The 21,225-nt window shown below is 37.7% G+C and overlaps 1 protein-coding gene across 2 annotated transcripts in view; it reads right to left on the bottom strand.

Moving 5' to 3' along the window:
* Positions 1-14: 14 nt before the first annotated feature.
* The window catches only part of LOC140146448 (uncharacterized), a 102,392-nt gene continuing 81,181 nt past the window's right edge, over positions 15-21,225 (bottom strand). Inside the window, exons 2-13 of one of the 2 annotated variants that reach the window (XM_072168306.1) lie at positions 18,890-19,439; positions 14,992-15,073; positions 11,154-11,207; positions 10,720-10,777; positions 8,927-9,044; positions 8,376-8,698; positions 7,755-8,006; positions 6,062-6,205; positions 4,160-4,261; positions 3,166-3,351; positions 1,295-1,348; positions 15-253 (exon numbers count right to left, since the gene is read on the bottom strand). In XM_072168306.1, coding sequence (XP_072024407.1) covers positions 30-253; positions 1,295-1,348; positions 3,166-3,351; positions 4,160-4,261; positions 6,062-6,205; positions 7,755-8,006; positions 8,376-8,676 — 1,263 coding nt within the window. In that variant the 5' untranslated portion in view covers positions 8,677-8,698; positions 8,927-9,044; positions 10,720-10,777; ... (1 more) ...; positions 14,992-15,073; positions 18,890-19,439 and the 3' untranslated portion in view covers positions 15-29. The remainder of the gene's footprint in view (positions 254-1,294; positions 1,349-3,165; positions 3,352-4,159; positions 4,262-6,061; positions 6,206-7,754; positions 8,007-8,375; positions 8,699-8,926; positions 9,045-10,719; positions 10,778-11,153; positions 11,208-14,991; positions 15,074-18,889; positions 19,440-21,225) is intronic. The other variant, XM_072168307.1, reaches the window with a different exon arrangement.

Below are 21,225 nucleotides of genomic sequence, written 5' to 3'. Positions count from 1 at the left end.
AACGGACTTCCCTCGTCCCGGATCGCCTACTAAAGAAATCGACGGCCATCCTGGTTTCTTTTCAGGATATCCGCATAAGATTTCATACGCTCTTTAATTGTAAACTCTCCGGGCAAGGTATCGTCAATTGTCATTGGTACATAGATGTCATCCAGGTCCATCCATTCGTTAGGTTTCCAGGGGCAAATTTGCTTCTTACAATAAGTGCTCTCGTATGTTTCTTTCAAGTCTTCGGCTATTTTTTGTATCAAATCTGAAGTGCAAAAAAATAAAATAAAAATAGAAATAAGTACAATATACCGCTATATATTTCTCAAAAATGATGAAACAGTGACTGTTTAAATTATAAGTACCATTGTTTTTGGTTATAGGCTTTAATACGACAGTGCGAGAAATGAGGGAGACAGGGAGGGGCGTATCCAGATTTTTGAGAGACGGGGATACTCGAAAAAAAATGTCTGAGTCGTTTTGCTCGGTCACAATTTTCGCCAAAGACGACTTTGGTCATTTTGGGAGCAGCCTGAGTGGGTACCCCCACTGGGAGTCGGATTTGGTTCTCCTTTCCTGGTCTGATAAACAAGAAAAAACAGGTCCTACTCGTCGGACTTAAGGAGAGGGAGAGCCGGAGGGAGATGTATTGCTGACCTGAGAGCTGAGATATTTCTAATATCAATCGGAAGTCAATTAATAAAAATATTTTATTACGACTTAATTTGGTAGCGAAGTAATGTCACAAGGGTATTTGAATGGATCGGAGAAGGTCGGAAGGTTAGTGTTTGAGCTTATAAGCACTAAAATATGTGCTCATCTGGAATGTTAACGTTATTCGACTCTAATTCATTGCGCCTAAAACAAATATTGCATATATATAACTACATATAAATTGATCTGAAAGATTTCTAATACACGTTCCATATGTTTACTCTCGTCCTCATATAATAAGTCAATTACTGACATTATTTTATTAGGAATTAATTTGTTAGCAACTCTATCGAGGCCGGTCGAGTGCAGATCCGTCGGAACACGCTTTTCAATACGGAACTCTAACCCTCTAACCCAGTAATCCTAACCTCATCATCCAAGCAGCAAAGTTCATTTCCCATTGAAAAAGCGTTATCCGACGGATCTGCATTCTGTATCACAAGCTCAAACTCTTTAACCCTTCTTATCGAATGGCATAGGACGGCGCTAGTCGAAAACGTTGGTCGAATGGCGTAAAATAATATTCCAGATGAGCCCATATAATAAGAAGTATTATTTTCATAATTTCACAGGGAATTACCCCGGTACTTACCGTCATGTTTGTGGGATGATGGAGGCGCGTGTGGGCGTGGCACCTGTTGTGTTGCTGTGTATAAATAATAGAAAGACCATTGCATTAATTCCACTTTGCAAAATAAAATGAACCATTTTACATGTTTTAGCTAGTACCACCAGACCTGATCACATGGGCCGCTTTTGGCCGCTTATGTTATTCTAGGCACGTCTCCGATAATATCTCTAATATCAGCTGAATATAAGGCTGGACTAAAGATGGGTCGCAGTCGGGGTCGCAGAGTGCTCCTCTGACGCGCGCACACCATCCCAATACAGTCTCTATGTATTGTATGATGCAACTGTAATTTTTCGTCTGTGCCCGGAAATTTTTATTTTGCTCCCCCTGACCAAAAAAGCTGGCTACACCCCTGTCAAAAATAAATTAAGTAAAGATAAAGCCCATTTCCATCCTGATAATGGGCGAAAATAGTGTAAAATACCAAATTTTTGCGCGCTACGTGCGCACATCATCCCAATAAAGCCTTTTTAGAAGCTCGAAGACATACAGTCTCTATGATGTATTGTATGATGCAACTGTAATTTTATATTGCCCCCCCGACCAAAAAAGCTGGCTATACGCCCCTGTCAAAAATAAATTATAATTATCCTGTAGACCTATTAGATCCAGATCTGCATTAGATCCATTGATCATAGCAGCAGCAGTAAAAATAAAAGCAAATTAGCTTTTCACGAGACCTCCCCCGGTTCATCGCCGCGGCACGTCGCGTAGGCCTATTATGTGGGACACGTGCATGCCACCCCGGGATATCAGGCTCTAACCCTATTCCCAGCAAACACAAAAACGTTTTCGATAACGTTTTAAACACGTTATATTCGGGGTAAAGGTTGGGAGAAAACGTTTATTTAAATGGTGGGTATTATAAAGGTCATGAAAACGTTTTGAAATGTTTTGTATGAAAACACACTGCAACAATATTTCTTAAATGTCTTCAATATGTTATTGTAAAATATTTTTTGCAAACATTTTTTACCAAATATTTTGTCATATGGAAAGGTTTCTATACAGATCGATTCTCTTATAAACCATCATGGGCACAGTTTCCACCTCGATACACCTGAGCACACATTTTCGTCCAAGAGCTCTCATAGGCAAGCAGTGAATTATCTCCACACAGTCTTTGATTACACTACACGGTTAAGTGCATAGCATCGCAGGAGCTGTGGAGCTTCTAGCTGAAAAATGGGCCTCTTTGATTAGTTTTTGTCGAAACCTCAAGTGTTCCCTTCATCCAATCAGCTAACACTTCCCCCTAAAAACACTTTTCGTCACTAGGTCAACAGTTAATGCAATTCAATGTTATAACAAGGCGAATGTGGTAAATCTGTTGAAAACTCATACCTATCCAAGCACAAAATGTAGGTTTTGAAAGTCAAAACCTCAAGTGTTACTTACAATATTTTTCAAATTTTATGTCATTAAATGAAAAAGCACACTTATATTGTCCATATACTAGATTCACTAGAATGAGCAATGGCCAGCTCTCTTTAAATTGCAAATCTTGAGCAAAAAGCTACTATTTTCGCCAGTTTTGTCATACGGTTGTAAATTCAATGAACTATGACTTTGCTAAAGAGCACTTACAAATTGATATGCATCACCTAAAATTATGTTAGAATATTTGCGGTAGGTTATCAACAAATGTTTGTGAATGTTATGAAAACGTTTTATACACTTTATATGTCCTTTATCCCGACATTTAAACGTCATTTGTCCGACATTTAAACGTTTTCTGGCAACCTTTTGCAAATGAAGTCGAAAACGTTTAGTGTTTGCTGGGTATGATCTATCCTAACCTTAACGGTTCAGCATTATACAACTGCACTTACCCTTTGAAGAGAGCTTTTCATCAATAGCCTTTTTGATTTCAGGCAGGTTTTGCATCATGGCCTCTTCTGTTGTTACATCATAATATATCTCCTTGCAGATCATAATACCTAACCAATCCGAAGGCCTATGAGCATCGAATTTCAAAACGACTAAATCCTTGTTTAGATGGTCTGCATACTGTGCTTCTGTGGGAATAAGTATCGAAATAATAAGTATTAGGCCTATAACTATACAACTAATTAAGTTGTCGTAATGTGGTTGCAATGTTATGAAGCTTTAACGTGTCCCCTGTTTATTGTTTTGCTCCTTGCTTTTGAATTTGATCTGAATGAATCAAGGTCATTTCACATAATAGGTGACATTGTGAGCATAATAAACGGAAATTTGAGGTAAAAAAAGTATAATATGAGAAAAAAAATCAGATATAATTTGAAGCAACATTATAGTACTATCACGAACAGCATAGACTATTCACCGTAGAAGTGACGTAGTTAATCGGATTAACTTTGACAATATCGCCCTGCACTACAACGTTCACGCGGTACCGATGCATTGAACCATCGATGTCAAAGAAAGGTATCTTTGAAAAGAGCGGTATTGTATTCAATCTATGTTTGCTGACATACACAGGTGATTAGTGCAATCTGCTTGTAGTACAGTGCAGGGCGATCTATTCAAAAATTGTATTCCTCTATTGCTATGGCAGTTAATCCGATTATGACGTCACTTCTACGGCGGATTATAGAGTATAATATACACATGCTACCATAGGATGAACTGCAATTTTGTTATGTTTTGCACCGTCACCGTCCACGTTTTTAAACTTTTGTCACAATTTCCATATCATATTATTCTATTTTTAGTGGAAGTTGCCGATTTTTAAATATAGGCCTCTATATTCAGGGAAAAAATGAACAAGATTCTAGATAAAAGTTCCCTAAGCATGTTATTCAGGGCTAATAATATACCAGTTCACAATCAAGAAGGGCATACCTTTTTTACAGTTTTTACTGTGTTGATATTTTTCAGAATAGCACAGTAGAATTACTGAGGATCGCTCTATAGCTGTCGCCATTTTTTCGTCCATGTTGCCTCCTGATGAACAAAAAATTTCATAACAAATTCATTATTATTTCGCTACTAAAAACCTTCAATATGCTGCTGCTTCCGCAAATTACATAGGACAACTAGAGCCACTGGCTGCACGCTGCTGGCACAAATGTCATGCGCACATCTCGAGGTCAAACGTCATAAAAAGATCACTATGGCCGAAAATGCGATTTCTTGTAATTTCCACTAAATTGCAACTCCTTCCACACATTGCATAGCACAATGACGCCACTTGGACATAAGCATCACCTACAGTCAGTGTATAACAGTTCTACTATGAATTGGGTCAAAGTTCATTTAGGGTTATTCCCGGTTATTTCCGGTACGTAGCCAAATACATTCAAAATTCTGCTGCTTCTGCATTATAGAACAATGATGACATTATTTTGGTCTCTAGAATCATTTGCACAGATGTCACGTGAACAACTCTAGGTCAAAAGTCATACAAAGGCCATTATGTCCAAAAAATATTATTTCACGTTATGTTCATTAAAAAACAAAGTACCTGCTACTCCTTCAAATTACATTGCACAATGACGTCATCGATTCATAGGCATTGTGGGCTGTAGCTGGCCCAATTGGCTATTACTAAGGTTCACGCTCTTTGAGCGCAATCATGTTTTATTCTTCTGTCAACATAACTAGCCATCGTCACAATATGGTTTGAGCCAGTTTGACCATAGTTGGTTACCATGACCATTGGGTCAGGGTAGATTCCGTTCAAAGGTTATCCACTTTCTGCCAATGGCCAAAAACATGATTTTCACTAAAATGCTATTCCTTCCACATATTACATAGCGCCGTGCTGTCGTCACTTGCACACATGCATAGGTTATAGCCAGTGTCTGAAAGTCGTACACAGAATTGGGGTCAAAGATCATTTTGAGTCATTTCCGGTATGTAGCCCAATACCTGGAACAATGGGCTAGTGTCACAAAATTCTTGTGAACTACTAGAGGTCAAAAGTCATACAAAGGTCACTATGACCGAAAATGTGATTTCTTGTAATTTTCACTAAAAATACTACTCCGTCCACACATTACATAGCACAATAATATCACTTGTACATGCACGTGTATCCGCTATAGCCAATGTCTAAACAATGTACAAAGTAATGGGGTCAAAGGTTATTTAAGGATCATTTCCGGTATGTAACTAGATACTTTTAAAATACTGCTGTTTCCGCAAATTACATGATGTCACTTTAGTCCCTAGAACCATTGACTGGTGGCACGAATGTCATGTGAACAACTCGATGTTAAAGGTAAAACTAAGGTCACTATGGCCGAAAATGTAATTTTCTGTGATTTTCACTAATATGCTACTCCTTCCGCATATTACACGGCACAATTACATCACATATGCATCGCCTATAGCCAGTATCTAAAAGTTGTACAAAGAATTGGGGTCAAAATGCTGCTGCTTTTGAAAATTATACATAGTACAATGATGTCACTTGGTCACTAGAACCATGTTAGTTAGCTGTTAGTGACACAAATGTTACCATTTCTATGCGATAATCGGCCAACATTAATACATAATATGGTTGAAAGACAGCAATTACAAATAACTACCAGATAAATAACGAGATACAGAGAAAGTAGAACACTGACTACCCGGGCACTGCCCGGGGCACTGCCTTGTTCATCACGCGCGTTTTTTGTGTACATGAAAATGAACCATGCCTAAGGGACGGCTTCAAAACTCCACTGCCGGTCGAGTTTTGAAGTCGCCGCTAAGCGAGTTGTTAGCGTACCTTTGTAATAACGTTTAAAGTCTACTCACGCATCTTTTGAGCATCCATCCAGACACTAAAATTAGATCTCTCCAATTGCTCCTTCAGTTTCAACATCCGCTTCTGACATGGGAAACCCTCTTCTTCTGGACCCCAACTATATGATATCATGACGTCCCATTGTTCTCTGGCAACTGGTAAATAAAGAAAATAATAAAACAGAATACATCAGAATATGAGTCTGTGAAAACTGGCGGCGAGAGTTGTAACTAGAGCTAGTGTGACTCAAGAGCCACTAATTTCAGGCGGTGGCATCTGTCTTTGATGACTTCTACATGGCATTTGACGTCAAACATATTTTTCATTATCAATTAGTTGTTTTCCATGTTTAATCCAATTGAACAAACTTTAACATTTGACCTCTAGATGACCTTTGATCTCAGATGACCTCAGATTGACTTATTTATGTTGCACTCATTTCAAGGATGATTTGCACCAATTTTAAATCCAATCGGGATAATATTAACATTTGGCCCCATTTGACCTCGAATGACCCAGATTAATTTTTTTTTTTTTTCCTCATAGAAGGATGATTTATACCAAGTTTAAGCCAAATCGGGCCAGATAATATTATCACTTGACCCCCATTTGACCTTTGACCTCGGATGACCTCAGTTTGACCTTTTCCGCCTTTCCCTCATATCAAGGATGATGTACACCCAGTTTGATATAAAATTGGATCGATTGAGCCCATATTTATTGGTCAAGCTAATATTGGACGAGACGTAATCGAGTCCAATATTTTAAAACTCATAGCGAGACCAATAAATAGTGGGCGTAAAGCATCAAATTTTATCATTATTATATTTTGGATCCAATATTTTCACACACTTTGATTCGTCTAGTTTAGCACTTGACCTTTGACGACCTCATTGCTTTTTTCATGGTCCCCACATATCAAGGGCTATTTGTACCAGGTTTACCCAATGATATAAAATTTGACCACCTCGGTACTGCCCATGCTGTTCTCCCGCACTTGCCCCCATCACCGAGCGAAACAGGTCTCGGTACCTTTACCTGGTCCACTTAAACAGCAAATCCACCCTCAACCGATATCCTCTCAGATATCTTCTCAAACCACACCACTAGACAATTTTAGACTTGTCCAGTTTGGCCCACATTAGTGGAAATGGAGCAAAATGATTATTATGATAACTTTCTCCCCGTGTATTGTTAGATCCATTCTCAGGTCCACACTGTTACCATGGTTACAATTTTTGAATTTGTTAAATAGTACCGTAGTATACGTAACCGTAAAACGTCGTCTAGCATATATAGTGTTTTTGATGAAAGCTAAGTTCATACGAAACTACTAAATAGGCCAGTACAAAATATTGGTCTTACAATAATACTTGCTCGTATATGCTTGGATCTGTCATTTATTTGCTCAAACTCCATAATGACACCGGGATTAATTTAGCTTTCATCAGAAGCACTCTATATGCTTGTAGACGAGGTTTTACGGTATGTGCATGAACGCAAAGATACAAAAACAAACGATAAACGCCTCAAAATCGCGTTCACGTGCATTTCTTAAACAAAACGCGGTTATTAAGTTTCCCACATCCTAGCCGCATCTTCGACGGACCTGGAGAAGAGAGAGAAAGTTAAGCATGGTAAGGAGCCGGGGAACGAGCAAAGGAACGAAAATATGTCTTCAACCTCTTTCTTAAAACTCCTCACCTGGTTTTGGCTTCACCAGAGGTTTTGGCTTCACTGTTGGTTTCGGCTTAACCTGGGGTTTCGGCTTCACTTGAGGTTTTGGCTTAACCTGGGGTTTCGACTGAACTTGGGGTTTCTGCTCAGCTTGGGGTTCTGGCTCAATCTGGGGTTCTGGCTTAACCTGAGGCTTGACAGACTTTGGCACTTCAGACTTTCCATCTGGTTTGGTTGGTTGTTGCTCTTGTTGGTGGAGTCCACCTGAATCAACTGTATCTGAAATAAACACAATGCGGAAAATATTTGCATTTAAATCAGACGACAGTGCGGTAATACATGCACTTTAAGGATAAGGGTTAAGTAACACAAACGTAAGATCATACTTGAACACGTGGCGCAGACACTAAACGACAAAGTCATACAGATGCCATTGTACGTTTCAAATGGGCTATGGATATAATACTTAATTGGTTGATTGATGAATTGATTGATTGATTAATTGATTGATTGATTGATTTACCATTTTACGTTTCGCAAGATTTTCTTCTTCTGTAAGTATAACAATGTTTGGTCTAAGCACTATTATCAAATGACGTTACCATTTGTGCAGAAATCATTTAAAAATGTTTGTTAAAGTTTGCTCACCGGTGTTATAGTTGTATTTGTCCTCTATGGGTTTGACATTCGTTTTGTACAGGTCGGGTACACGTTTTTTGAGACTTTCTCTGAACGGTTCATATCCTTCCGGAGATTTATTTTCAAGGAGGTCAAATAATGCATCCAGTCTGTCTTCCTTCGGTTCCTTCTTGATTGCCATTTTCTCTTCCTTTGTCAATGTTTTACTACGTTGAAGATCATCCAGTATAAAGGTAATTGGCAATTGCTCAGAAGCCAATGACTCTTTCACGTCCATTAGGATATCGTCTACTGTGCCCGAACCAGCCATGTTTTGTTCTATTTGAAGCAACCTGAAATTAAGTGATGCAAGTTATGACGGGATAAAGATTTGTTTTAAATACGGAAGTTTTAATACACTTTAATATGAAATATTGATCAAACTTGTAACAAACCAAACATGTTGTACGCCTTAAACCCAAACTAATACTGTAGTACAGAGCGATATAGCACACGTCACAAAATGTACCGACCGCCGCGGCGGTCGTATAGCTTATTATTATGTCTATAACAATACTCACCTATATTAAAGTTTCTATAGCTGGATGATACCAGAGCAGCAGGGGAAGGGGAGGGTCCTTCCTGATGAAAGGTACCCCTCCCCCTCACTGGTGATTTCTTTCTGTGGTCAGATTATATCTGGATAGAAGGGAAATATCAAAATATGAGCTTATTTTCATATGATTTATCCATAGAAAGAGTGAGAAGAAGAGGGCTAGAGCTTATGAGACAACTAGAGAGATTGATAAAGAGAGCGGGAGAGAGAAAGGAGAGACAATGGAATGGGCTATTCCAGAAAATAGGTGCACACCCCCTATAGAGGAGTAACTTTTCAATCTAAGAAATGTCTGGATTTCCAAGTCTGCTTTCTGAAAACGACTGGAATTCCAGTTGCCAATGTTGCTGGAAAAAGCTTGGAAATCCAATCAAATGCAGGAAAAATCACGGAAATGTTGAAAATGAGCTCTCAAATTGCAGATTTCTGATTTTGAACTATTTTTCTGTCGGATTTTTTTGCCTTTGGGCACTTTAAAAGTCTGGATTTCCAACAGTCACGACTGGACAAAAAGTCCGGATATCCGAACTCCTCTATAGGGGGTGTGCATCTATTTTCTGGAATAGCCCAATGGCGATATAAGAGTGGCAGACAGAGGAAGAGAGATGTAACGAAATTGCGCATTTCACTCCACGCATAGGCTGATACAGAAATTGATTTTTATCGAAAGTAGCTATAGGCCTATAGCCTGTTTTTTTGGGGGGGTGGTTCATTTTATAATAATACTGCCCATATCGCTACGCCTTTGACAACATATTCAAATGTAGAAAGGTGTTGTATTTTTTTTTTTTACAATGACGTAAACGTGTAAAATTTCATGTAAGCAACTTTAGTAAATTATGGAGGGTTAAGGGAAGGGGTATGAACGTTTGGACAGTATTTATTTTGGGACATTAGAGCACATCAGACATATCGAATTGCATTCTGAATACGAAGAATGTCCTTCTGATATCAAATAATTTTGATTTTTGAAATTCGCAATTTAATACAAATTTTATGGCAAATCATGAAAAATTGATATTTTTGATATTTAACAGTACTCGAAGTAAACTTTATAAATCTGATGATTTATACTTAAAGTGTATGTAGGTGGGATGAAAAGCCGACGATCAATTGAAAATGTTGACCTTTCGTATTGAATATATGGATTTTTTTCCCAAAAACACACACACAAAAAAGGTCTTTTTGGGAAAAAATCCATATCTTCAATATGAAAGGTCAACATTTTCAATTGACCGTCGGCTTTTCCTCCCAGCTACATAGGCCTACACTTTAAGAATATATCATTAGATTTATATAATTTACTTCGAGGACTGTTATATATCAAAAATTTGAAAAATATCAAATTTTTTAATTTGTCATAAAATTTGTATTATATTGTGATTTTCAAAAAATGAAAATTATTTGATATCAGAAAGACATGCTTCGTATTCAGAATGCAATTCGATAGGTCTGAGGTGCTCTCATGTCCCACAAAAAATACTGTCGAAACGCAATAAACGCTCATTCTAGATCCCTTAAGACCAAGTATAGTTAGCACCATAAAAACGAGGCAACACAAACAAATTAATTTAGACCATTTGATCACGTTGACATATAGATTAGTCTTAGATTGTATTATGTAAAATTAAATACTAATAGCAAATTAATGTTCCAAAGAGAACACAAGCAAACAATACAAATGATGCTAAACATAGTTGGTAGGACACCTTCAGAAAACTTTCACTGTAATGTAATAAGGACGAGAACGTTATTTACCTGTAAATGTCTCTTGTTTAAAAATGCACCAAACAACACAAAGAAATATACCAACAATCTGAAAAAGAACAGAGTAAAGCAATAAGTCTTCCTTTCTTCTCAAAGTTCTTTTGTTCTTTATTTTAATTTTTCTTCATTCCGTTCGGTCGTTCTTTTTCGTCCTTTATTTTGTTCTTTCCTTTGTCTTTATTAATTTTAATAGTATGCATAATGTGATATATCTTCCAAGGAATTGCTTATAACGAATTTCCTCCATTTTTAAATCAAGGAAAAACACCAAGCTACATCTTTACAAGGTCACAGTGGTAAAATATTGGACACCACTGACGAGTTATTGCCAAAATATTTCCTGGAACTAAGTTCTATAAGTTTAACGTAATTTTTTTTAAAATCATTTTTAATATCATTTCTCAACAAGCGAATACTTTACTTACCAGGTCACTTCGTGTGATCTACATTGTGGTCGGTGCGAATTTTTCACTGTTTACCTGAAGAAAAAAAATTATCAAATATATTCCATGTAGTCCGGTATCGGGAATTTAATGATGACCCCCACGGACTCTACCAAACCAACGTTTTACACAGTGGCCTTCGTGCCGCTGTGTTCTGGCTCGTGAGCGTTCTTCTTCTTCTCTGAGACCTCATAGTTCGTGTATATTCTTGGACATAGCTCAGCCGTGGTATGACCGATTTACACTAAACTTCATCAGAATGACCACTGACCATGTCCGCACAAGTCATATGACTTTGACCTGCATTTGACCTTGGACCTAGATATAGGGGTCAAAAACGTGATTTTGCTATGAATTCCTTCTTCTCCCACAAACTACATACAATGATCACGTGACTCGGGCAAATGAATCACCGTTGGCCAGTCCTCAAAACTTATCGAAAAGATTTGAGGTCAAAGGTCATTAAGGGTCATTTCCGGTCAAAGTCTAAAAATATTCAAAAAATCACTGTGTTTACAAATTACATAGCAGGAGTCGCCATTAGCACACATGCATCGCTACTAGTCAGGGTCTTTAGGATGCCTACAATTTTGGGGTCAAAGGTCATTAAGGGGTTACTTCCGGTCAAAAACCAAAATTATCAAAAATGTTCAAAAAAATTTTATCTCAAAATGTAAACAGACCAGAGTAGGCCTAATATAACCATCATACATGAATCAGTGTTACCTGATGTATGCATGGTATTTTTTATTTTGGGTGTCAAAGGTTTTTAAGGGGTCACTTCCTGTTTTTAGTTAAATAATTTCAAGAATTTTTATCTCGACAACTGAACATAGTAGAATTTTTTAATTAAAATTGGAACAATGCATTTTGTCGGTACATGAGGTTTTTTTTTCATTGAGGTTAAAGTCATTAAGGGGTCAAAAGGTCAATCAAAAATTAAAAAAAAAATCAAAATCCATGTATAAGTTCCGATTAAGCTGAAATTCACCAGGAATATTTCTTATGATATCCTAAGCACAATGTAAGAGCAGTTGACCCCATCCGTGACCCAGGGGGCAATTCCTGATCCAAGATTACTAGTATAGAGGTCAAAGGTTAACCCTGGCCACTGTGTTTTGATCTAGGGCCTATATATAGATCTAGTTTTAGCTTCCTTTTATGGTTCTATAACACATTCAAAATGTTATCAAAAATAATTCCCGGCACTCTGGCCATATTTAAGGTTACCTGCGACATACCGTTCTTGGCGGGGGGAGGGGGGGGTGGAGGGGTGGTCAGGTTTTTGGCCACACAGGGGCAAACAATTAAAAATGCTCCAAATTTTAACGCAAATGGTCTCAAATTGCTCGTCATGTAAAAACAAGTCAAATAAGTAATTGTTGGCACTGTCTAAAAGGTCAATCCCCATTACAGCCTATTGACCACAACCTATGTTGTGATGTTTCCTAGGTAACGAAACATCCTACATTGTTACAACAATTGTTGTTTTTACATGACAAGCAAATTGAGACCAATTTCGTTGAAATCGGAGCAGTTTTAATTTTGGACCCTGTGTGGCCAAAAAAACTGACCCCCTCTCCCCGCCCCAGAACGGTATGTCGCAGGTAGGTCAAACTTTTCTGAATCCTTGCAATGAGAGGGATAATTTGGTGTGCTTGTTAACCAGATTTGAGCAACTTTGAAATTTGACCACTGTTTTGACCTTTAACCTTGAATATGGCCAGAGTGCCGGGAATTATTTTTTGTTAACATTTTAAATGTGTTAAAGGACCATAAAAGGAAGCTAAAACAAGTTGGTTTGGTAGAGTCCGTGGAAGAGGGAGGGGGTCATCATTAAGTTCCAGTATATACCGGACTAATATGCATGTTTTATTGGTAAAGAGCATGCGCAGTGGGCTGGTTATGGTAACTCTAACGAGTAATGCTGGTTCCAAACTTTACTGTCGCCTGCCGCTTGCCACTATGCCTCTCTGACGACGATTTTGCTTCAATGCGCATATGGAAGCGTAAATCTATCATTTTGAGCAAAACCCAAAAATCGAACGCTACCCGAGTTTCGACAGCCCATAATTTCTTGGGTTTAGATCTCAAAACTAAAGGAATACCTCAGCAAAACTCAAATCAGGGAGCGATTCTAGGGTTTTGCATTATGAATGGACAGCAATACCAAGGAATAGCCTCCGAATCTTGGGTTTAGCAAGGCAAACTCAAATCTGGGTAGCGATTCTAAGGTTTGAAGCCCATTCCGCAAAACCAGGGTATATCCTCCGAATCTTAGGTTTAGCCCCGAAAAAAATCAAAGCGGGGAGCAATTGTAGAGTTTTGAAGCCCATTCCTAGATAGCAAAGACAAAACATTTTCAACATCATTCGCCAAAGGTTTGAAAAGGTTGCCAGAAAACGTTTAAATGTCGGGTTATACAAAGGGCATAAAACGTTAAACACTCAAAAACGTTACTATACTGCAAATATTCTAACATAATGTTATTTAAGTGTTGAAAAGTATTTGGCAACAAATGTTTGCCAAAATATTTAACAATAACATTTTGAAAACATTTTAAAAATATTTTTGTAGCGCATTTTCATACAAAACGTTTTAAAACGTTTACATGACCTTTATGTAACCCGACATTTAATGTTATTAAAACGATTTTACCTAAATCCAAAATCCAAAATATAACCTGTTAAAACGTTTAAAAAACGTTTAGTGTTTGCTGGGGGAATAGTCCGCAAAACCAGGGTATAGCCCCGAATTTAATAGGTTTAACCTGGTGAAACCCGGGGGTGAAACTCAAATTCGGGGAGCAATAACCATACCGGTAGTTATTCCTAGGAATGAGCTTCAAAACTCTAGAATTGCTCTCCGATTATTTTTGCAGGGCTAAACCTAAGATTCGGAGGCTGTACCTTGTTGCGTGCTATTCCTAAGAATGGGCTTCAAAACCCTAGAATCGCTACCCGGTTTAGAGTTTTGCCTTGCTAAATTGATTCGGAGGCTATCATGGTATTGCTGCCCATTTTCGGGCGAAACCCAGGTATAGCGACCCGGGTGAAATGATACACGATGCTTCCATTATGCGCAGTCGCACCAGAAACGCTAGCGGTGATCAGTGGCAAGCCGATATATCGATAACTCCACCGCATTGCCCAAAGCGGCGGACCGGGGCGGCGGATCGCTTGAATTCAAGTCAACTCGGGAGCGCGCCCGGTGCGAGAACAGAAAATGTTTTGGCGGTACTGAGCGGCAGCATTGGTTTTCATAGTCATGCCGCTGCCGGTGCCATGCTTATTATATGCCGCTCAGCGACATGATAAATTTATTAACTCGCACTATATTGTACACGAGAGCGGCCTCTAGGCACCAAAAGACATTAAGGATTTTGTGAAAAAAAGATAATATAATAATGAGAAGTATGAACACGACTTTAAAACATCCGATATAATATAACGCTAAATGAAAAGAAAAGAATGCAAGACAAAAAATCAGAGCATGCCATATGCATCAACTATAAAACACTTAATGATATTGAACACAAAATACATAGTATAATTATTAGATAACGCGAAATGAGAACAACAAAATCATGTGTGGCAAATTATACAGAGCATGTCATCCACTTTTAAACAAACCTAATAAAATACAAAATAATTATGATAATACATCAGATTCTATCAGGTGGAAAAGGGGCACACAGTTCTAGGGGCGCACAAACGTTTGTAACGTGTAATGACATAACAAAATGTTAGGTTAGGCCTATTCTCATGAACACACCTTTAGAATTAAGCACACAAAATAAGCCATAAAAGCTTCAACTTACCACATTTCCCTCCTGACGCACGGCCAGGACACTGCTGCTCTGATGTCGCCAATTCAGTTCTCCTTTATAACAGTTTAAAGCTCTGGAATATAGAAATAAGAACACAAATTAACTTGGTATTAGTATTGCATATTGGGTACCCTATGATCTGAGGATGGGGCATGCAGCGCTACTGAAAACATTTTTAATCAAGGATTTCCTCCCCGCTCTTCCCCTCCGGCAATAGGGGCTCAAGTTCCGCCACTGAGTATAGGCCTACGTAGCATAACCAGAGATGTATGCCCTACAGTAAGTAGGCCTACAAAGTACCGGGAATTTTACAAGTAAAATCGCGTCCAGAAGGCGGCTTATCGACTCCCGGATCGACTCTTCCTACTGGACAGAAGTGTAAGTGTAACCAACTGCAGCATGCATAAACTTCGTATTGACCCGTTTTACACCAAAAATTAATTTTCGTTGTGGCCCTAACTCAGAGAAGATGTAATATCTATATAATAAATTACTGAAACTGGCAAATTGGTAAGGCTAAAAACGTTTACGGTTTACATTATTTCGAAAACAGACTTTTGCGATGCGAAGAACAAGATCGTGCGTACCACAATAAAACGTCAAATTTTGTTTTTGTTTACGTTAAGGGGGTCAAATTAAGTTAATCTGTTTCAATTTGCAACTTTTCAAGTCGCATCAAATTCCATTCAATTAATTTCTCGATCATTTTGGAATTGTTTTTACACAAATTGGATATCACACTGCAGCTAATAAACTTCTGATCATATTTATATCAAATTTATTGGTTTTTATTTAAGTATGTTCAGAGTTATGTCCAACCTAATCAAGTAGGAGCCTTTTTTGGATGTGTCACTTGATTCAATAATTTGAATATTGCAAAACCAAGTCGGTTCATGTCAATGCAAATTAAGCTCTAGCTAAGAAGTATTAAAAACAGAAATATATCTTAAGTGTTACAGCAGCAGATGATTTACTACATGTCTACATCAAACATACATTGTCTATATGTACAGCTTGTACAAAAATTATACATAGAAAATCACCCTAATTCTGGAGCAAAAATCGCCCATTTTGAGCGAAAATCACACATTTTGGGCAAAAATGACAATTTTTAGAACCCTCCCGAGTTTCACTTTGCCCCTTACTTTCCTCCAGAAAAAAAATCCTGGTGCCGCCACTGAGACACATGGACTTCATATCAGGTTAATTGGAAAATGTTAGGCTCTTCAATTTTCCACAAGCTTTTAAAGTAGGGGCTTTTTTTGGATGTCACTTGATTCAATAATTTCACTGTAAAAACAAGTGTTTTATATTTGAACAATATTGTGTTTATCAGAGCAATACTTAATAAACACATAATTCATGTTAATGGTCTAACACTAATGTTTGTAATATAACACCAAGTGTTAATTTATGAACATTAGTGTTAGAAAAATTAACATTAGTGTTAGACCATTAACATGAATTATGTGTTTATTAAGTGTTGCTCTGATAAACACAATATGGTGTTGAAATATAAACACTTGTTTTTGCAGTGTTGAATATTGCAAAACCAAGTCGGTTCATGTCAATGCAAATCAACCTCTAGCTAAGAGTTGGTCGAAGCATAAAAAAATTGATTTTCATTATCTAAATCAATATATTATTCAGATTCTTTATTGATATTCACCTCACAAAAGGTATAATCAAAAACAAACTAGAAACACTATATACATAAATACAAACAAGAAACTCCTTAAAATTATTGAAAAATAACACTTTCATGTTTTGAAAAGTTCATTCTACAAATTATATAATTTGGAAAACTTGCTTGATTTTTTGTTGTGAATGAGTTATGTACGTTTTACAAAAGTGTTGTTGTTTCAGCCCTCTTTACAACACAACTCAAGAATCACAGGACCTACAAAAATATATCTGTGATATTTGAATTCTTCTACTCACTACCATTCGCAAGATGATGTGAACTAGCAAGTCGCTAACCTTAAAAAATAGTATTCGTATCTTAAGGGATGGGGTATGAGCGTTTGGACAGTATTTATTGTGGGACATTTGAGCACATCAGACATATCGAATTGCGTTTTGAATACGAAGAATGTCCTTCTGATATCAAATAATTTTGAATTTTTGAAATTCGCAATGTAATACACATTTTATGGCAAATGATTAAAAATTGATATTTTTGATATTCAACAGTACTCGAAGTAAACTTTATAAATCTGATGATATGTACCTAAAGTGTATGTAGGTGGGATGAAAAGCCGACGATCAATTAAATTTTTGACTTTTCGTATTGAAGATATGGATTTTTTCCCAAACACTAAATTAGGTCTTTAAAAAAATCAATATCTTCAATATGAAATGTCAACATTTTCAATTGATCGTCGGCTTTTCCTCCCAGCTACATACACTTTAAGAATATATCATTAGATTTATAAAATTTACTTCGAGGACTGTTATATATCAAAAATGTGAAAAATATCAAATTTTAATAATTTGTCATAAAATTTGTATTATATCGTGAATTTCAAAAATGAAAATTATTTGATATCAGAAAGACATTCTTCGTATTCAGAATGCAATTCGATAGGTCTGAGGTGCTCTATGTCCCACAAAAATACTGTCGAAACGCTGTAAATGCTCATTCCAGATCCCTTAAATGTTACAACAGCAGAGGATTTACTACATGTCTTCATCAAACATACAACTGTCCATGTACAGGATGTAACCCAAAAGTTATACAATTTGGAAAATAGTATTAGGTAAACATGTCACTTATTGATTGTAAATTTTACTTGGTCGTCAAGGCAATTTCTTGCTACTACAAAAGCTTTGTTTCAATGAAATCGGTGGTCTACAAACGAGTATATTGCCAATTGTGTAAAGTAGTCCTACAATTAGCCTGGGACAATTTCTTGTGTTTGTGTAGCAAAAGTGACTGAATTGAGTTGAATCATGAATCATCTTAAGATGGGCAATTTTAAACATTGGGGCATTTGAGGCAGTATTCTAATTTACAAATTTGAAAAAATACCATGTTATTTATTTACTAATGTCAATAAATTAAGTGAGAAAAAATCATGAAAATGCTTTGCCTTTGTTCTGAAATCTTTGACGAAGCATGGAAGTTCATTTTACGCTGTACAAACTTGATCCGTGCGAACATGGTGAAAAGTGACCCAACTCGGGCGATTAAGTAAAATCGGCACAGCACTTGAACCTTAACTAGGAAAGAAACCAAGTAAAGGTTTTCTGTTAGCCAAGATATTACTGATTGTAATGCATGTCACATTTACACCATGACTTCTTTATTTTTTCTGAAAACCAAAAATAAAGCCCGATTCGTTTTCTTTTAGTTAATTTAGTATAGCGTTTGAGCCCGAACTAGTAAAGAAACCAAGTTAAGTTTTTTGTTAGCCAATTTATTTACTGATTCCACTACATGTAACATGATTACCATGATTTCTGTTATTTTCTTCTAAAAAGTAAAATTGCAATTGTATAATTTTTTACTGTCACAGTCTGTCACTTTTACTACACAAGGACACGAAAGTGGCCGAAGCTGTTTTACTGACTCTTTTACATAATTGACCATATCTTGTCGCTTGTAGACCACCGATTTTATTGAAACAAAGCTTATGTAGTAACTTAAGAAATTATCTTGACGATAAAGTAGAATTTTTAAATACAATAAAATAAATGGCCTAGTACTATTTTATAATTTTTTTGTTACACCCTGTAGAGTACATCGATTGAAATATATGCAAAAACATGTTTGAATACCAAACCTGTCTAAATACTAAACCTGTTTAAATACTAAACCTGTGATGTTTTTTTTAAATCTAGAAACTAACAGTGAAGGCTTAATTTGAATAACATAAACGCAACATACCTTTATGTTTCTCCAAGAATTGCGACCTGATTGGTTCTCTGCAGAGCTAGAATTGACCCAGTCCTTCGGCTTGTAACGCCCTACCGCGCTTGGTTGCGAATCAGACACTCAAGCCCCTCAGAGTGAGCATCATATAGTCAGTTAGTTGGAATCGTAATGCGTATCAGATACCTCTATGTTTCTCCAAGATTTGCGAGCTGTCCCAATCGGTTCCTAATTGTCCCTTCCTTGGAAAATCTCTGCAGGGCTAAAATTGGCAGACACTCAAGCCCTTCAAGGCGAGCATCAAATATAGTCAGTTAGTTGGGCATCAGAGTGGGTATCAGATACCTATAATTAAGTTTCTTCAAGAATTGGGACCTGTTCCGATCGGTTCCTAAGTGAAAATCTCTGCAGGAGTAGAATTGGCTTGTGACGCCCTCAGACACTCGAGCCTTTCGGCGAGCATCAATATAGTTGAGTTAGTTGGGCATCAGAGTGGATACCCAGTGTTCAAGCAAATCCTCTTGCATATACTCACTCAATGAGACGCAGTCCTACGAAATGAAATCTGGAAAAATACACCAAGTTATATAGAGTCAGAAAACATAATAAGTCATTATACCCGCATGCGAAGCATGGACGGGTATATTGCCATCCTGTGGTTTCCTTTCCTTCTCCTCCTTCCATCAAACATATCATTCTGTCAAGGCTAGCGCTAAAACTACAAGGGCCCCATATGTGGTACACTTATGGGCCCTACCCTCAGAAGTGCCTTTTGCCCATCTTGGCCCCAGAGGTCAAAGGTCACGGCCCCAGGGGCCCAAATGTGAAAATACAAAGCACGCCATTTCTCATCAAATGAAGCGGCCTCAGGGCCCTGAGTTGGTACACTGATAGCCCTAGGGGTACTCTATATATACAAATATACAAGAGCCCCATATGTTATATATTATGGACCCCAGGGCCCAAATGTTAAAATATGGTGTAACAGATTGACAAAGCCTAACTCTAAAAGTACAAGATCACTAGGGCTCATATGTGGCATATGTATGGGCCCTAAGTTGCAGATGTGCCTTTTGCCCATTTTGGCCCCAGATACAATGCTGGGGGCCCCAGGGCCCCAAATGTTAAAACAAAGGGCCGGCCGTTTCTCAGCAAATAAAGTAGCTACAGGGTTCAGATTTGGAACACAGATAGGTCTTTAGTATTATATTGTCATATGTATATATAATCCCCATAGTTTACATAATATGGGCCCCAGGGCCCCAAACGCTAAAACATAGGGCTGGCCGTTACTCAGTAAATAAAGCAGCTACAATGCCCAGCTTGAGTCTACTGATAGCACTTGAGAATCATACTTTAACATATGTACATGAGCCCCATAAGTCATATATATTGGGCCCCAGGGCCCCAAATGTTAAAAACCAAGGGCCGGCTGTTTCTCATCATATAAAGCAGCTTTATGGCTCAGAGTTTGTACACAGATTGCACCTGAGAATTACATTGTTATATGTACATATGAGCCCCATATATCACATAATATTGGCCCCTGGGGCCCCAAACGCTAAAACATAGGGCCGGCCGTTACTCAGTAAATAAAGTAGCTACAGTGGCCAGCTTGAGTCTACTGATAGCACTAGAGAATTATACTTCAACATAATTATGTACATGGGCCTCATAAGTCAAATATTATGGGCCCCAGGGCCCCAAACGTTAAAACAAAGGGCGGGCCGTTTCTCATCAAAGAAAGCAGCTTCCGGGCTCAGAATATGTACACAGATAGCACCTGAGAATTATATTGTTACTAACACCCACACACCCATCCACCCCACATACGTAGGACTAAACAGACAGATCGTATTATATCATTGGAAATACCAGCGTGAAGCGTTAAGGCTGTTCCAGTTAAATTACATACCATTGGCTGTTCCATTTAATTTACATACTCCCTCTGAAATGGCCCCTCAAAAGGCTGTTCCGTATAATTTACATACTCCCTCTGAAATGGCTGTTCCATTTAATTTACATACTCCCTCTGGAATAGTTTCCCCTGAATCATATTGCATAGCCTCACTGTGAGTATTAAGAGATACTGACAACAGCGACCTGGAGAGTAAGAGAGACAACACCCTGGGAGGGACTTTTTACAATTTCTTTATTTTAAGCGCTGACAGTGCAACCTACATTCAATTAAAGCTTGTGACTTGGACTTTCACTTTTTACACATTTTCTGCCCAATTGGGCGACTTTTTACAATTTCTTTATTTTAAGTCCTCAGCAAAAATAAGGACTGTAAGTTTGGGTACACCGATAACATGCGGGTATAGCCGTATTTGTGTACAAATATATAGCCT

The sequence above is a fragment of the Amphiura filiformis genome, chromosome 2 (assembly GCF_039555335.1).
Source record: "Amphiura filiformis chromosome 2, Afil_fr2py, whole genome shotgun sequence".
NCBI lineage: Eukaryota > Metazoa > Echinodermata > Ophiuroidea > Amphilepidida > Amphiuridae > Amphiura > Amphiura filiformis.
Note: the sequence above shows the minus strand (reverse complement) of the source record. Positions and strands in the feature narration are given on the sequence as shown.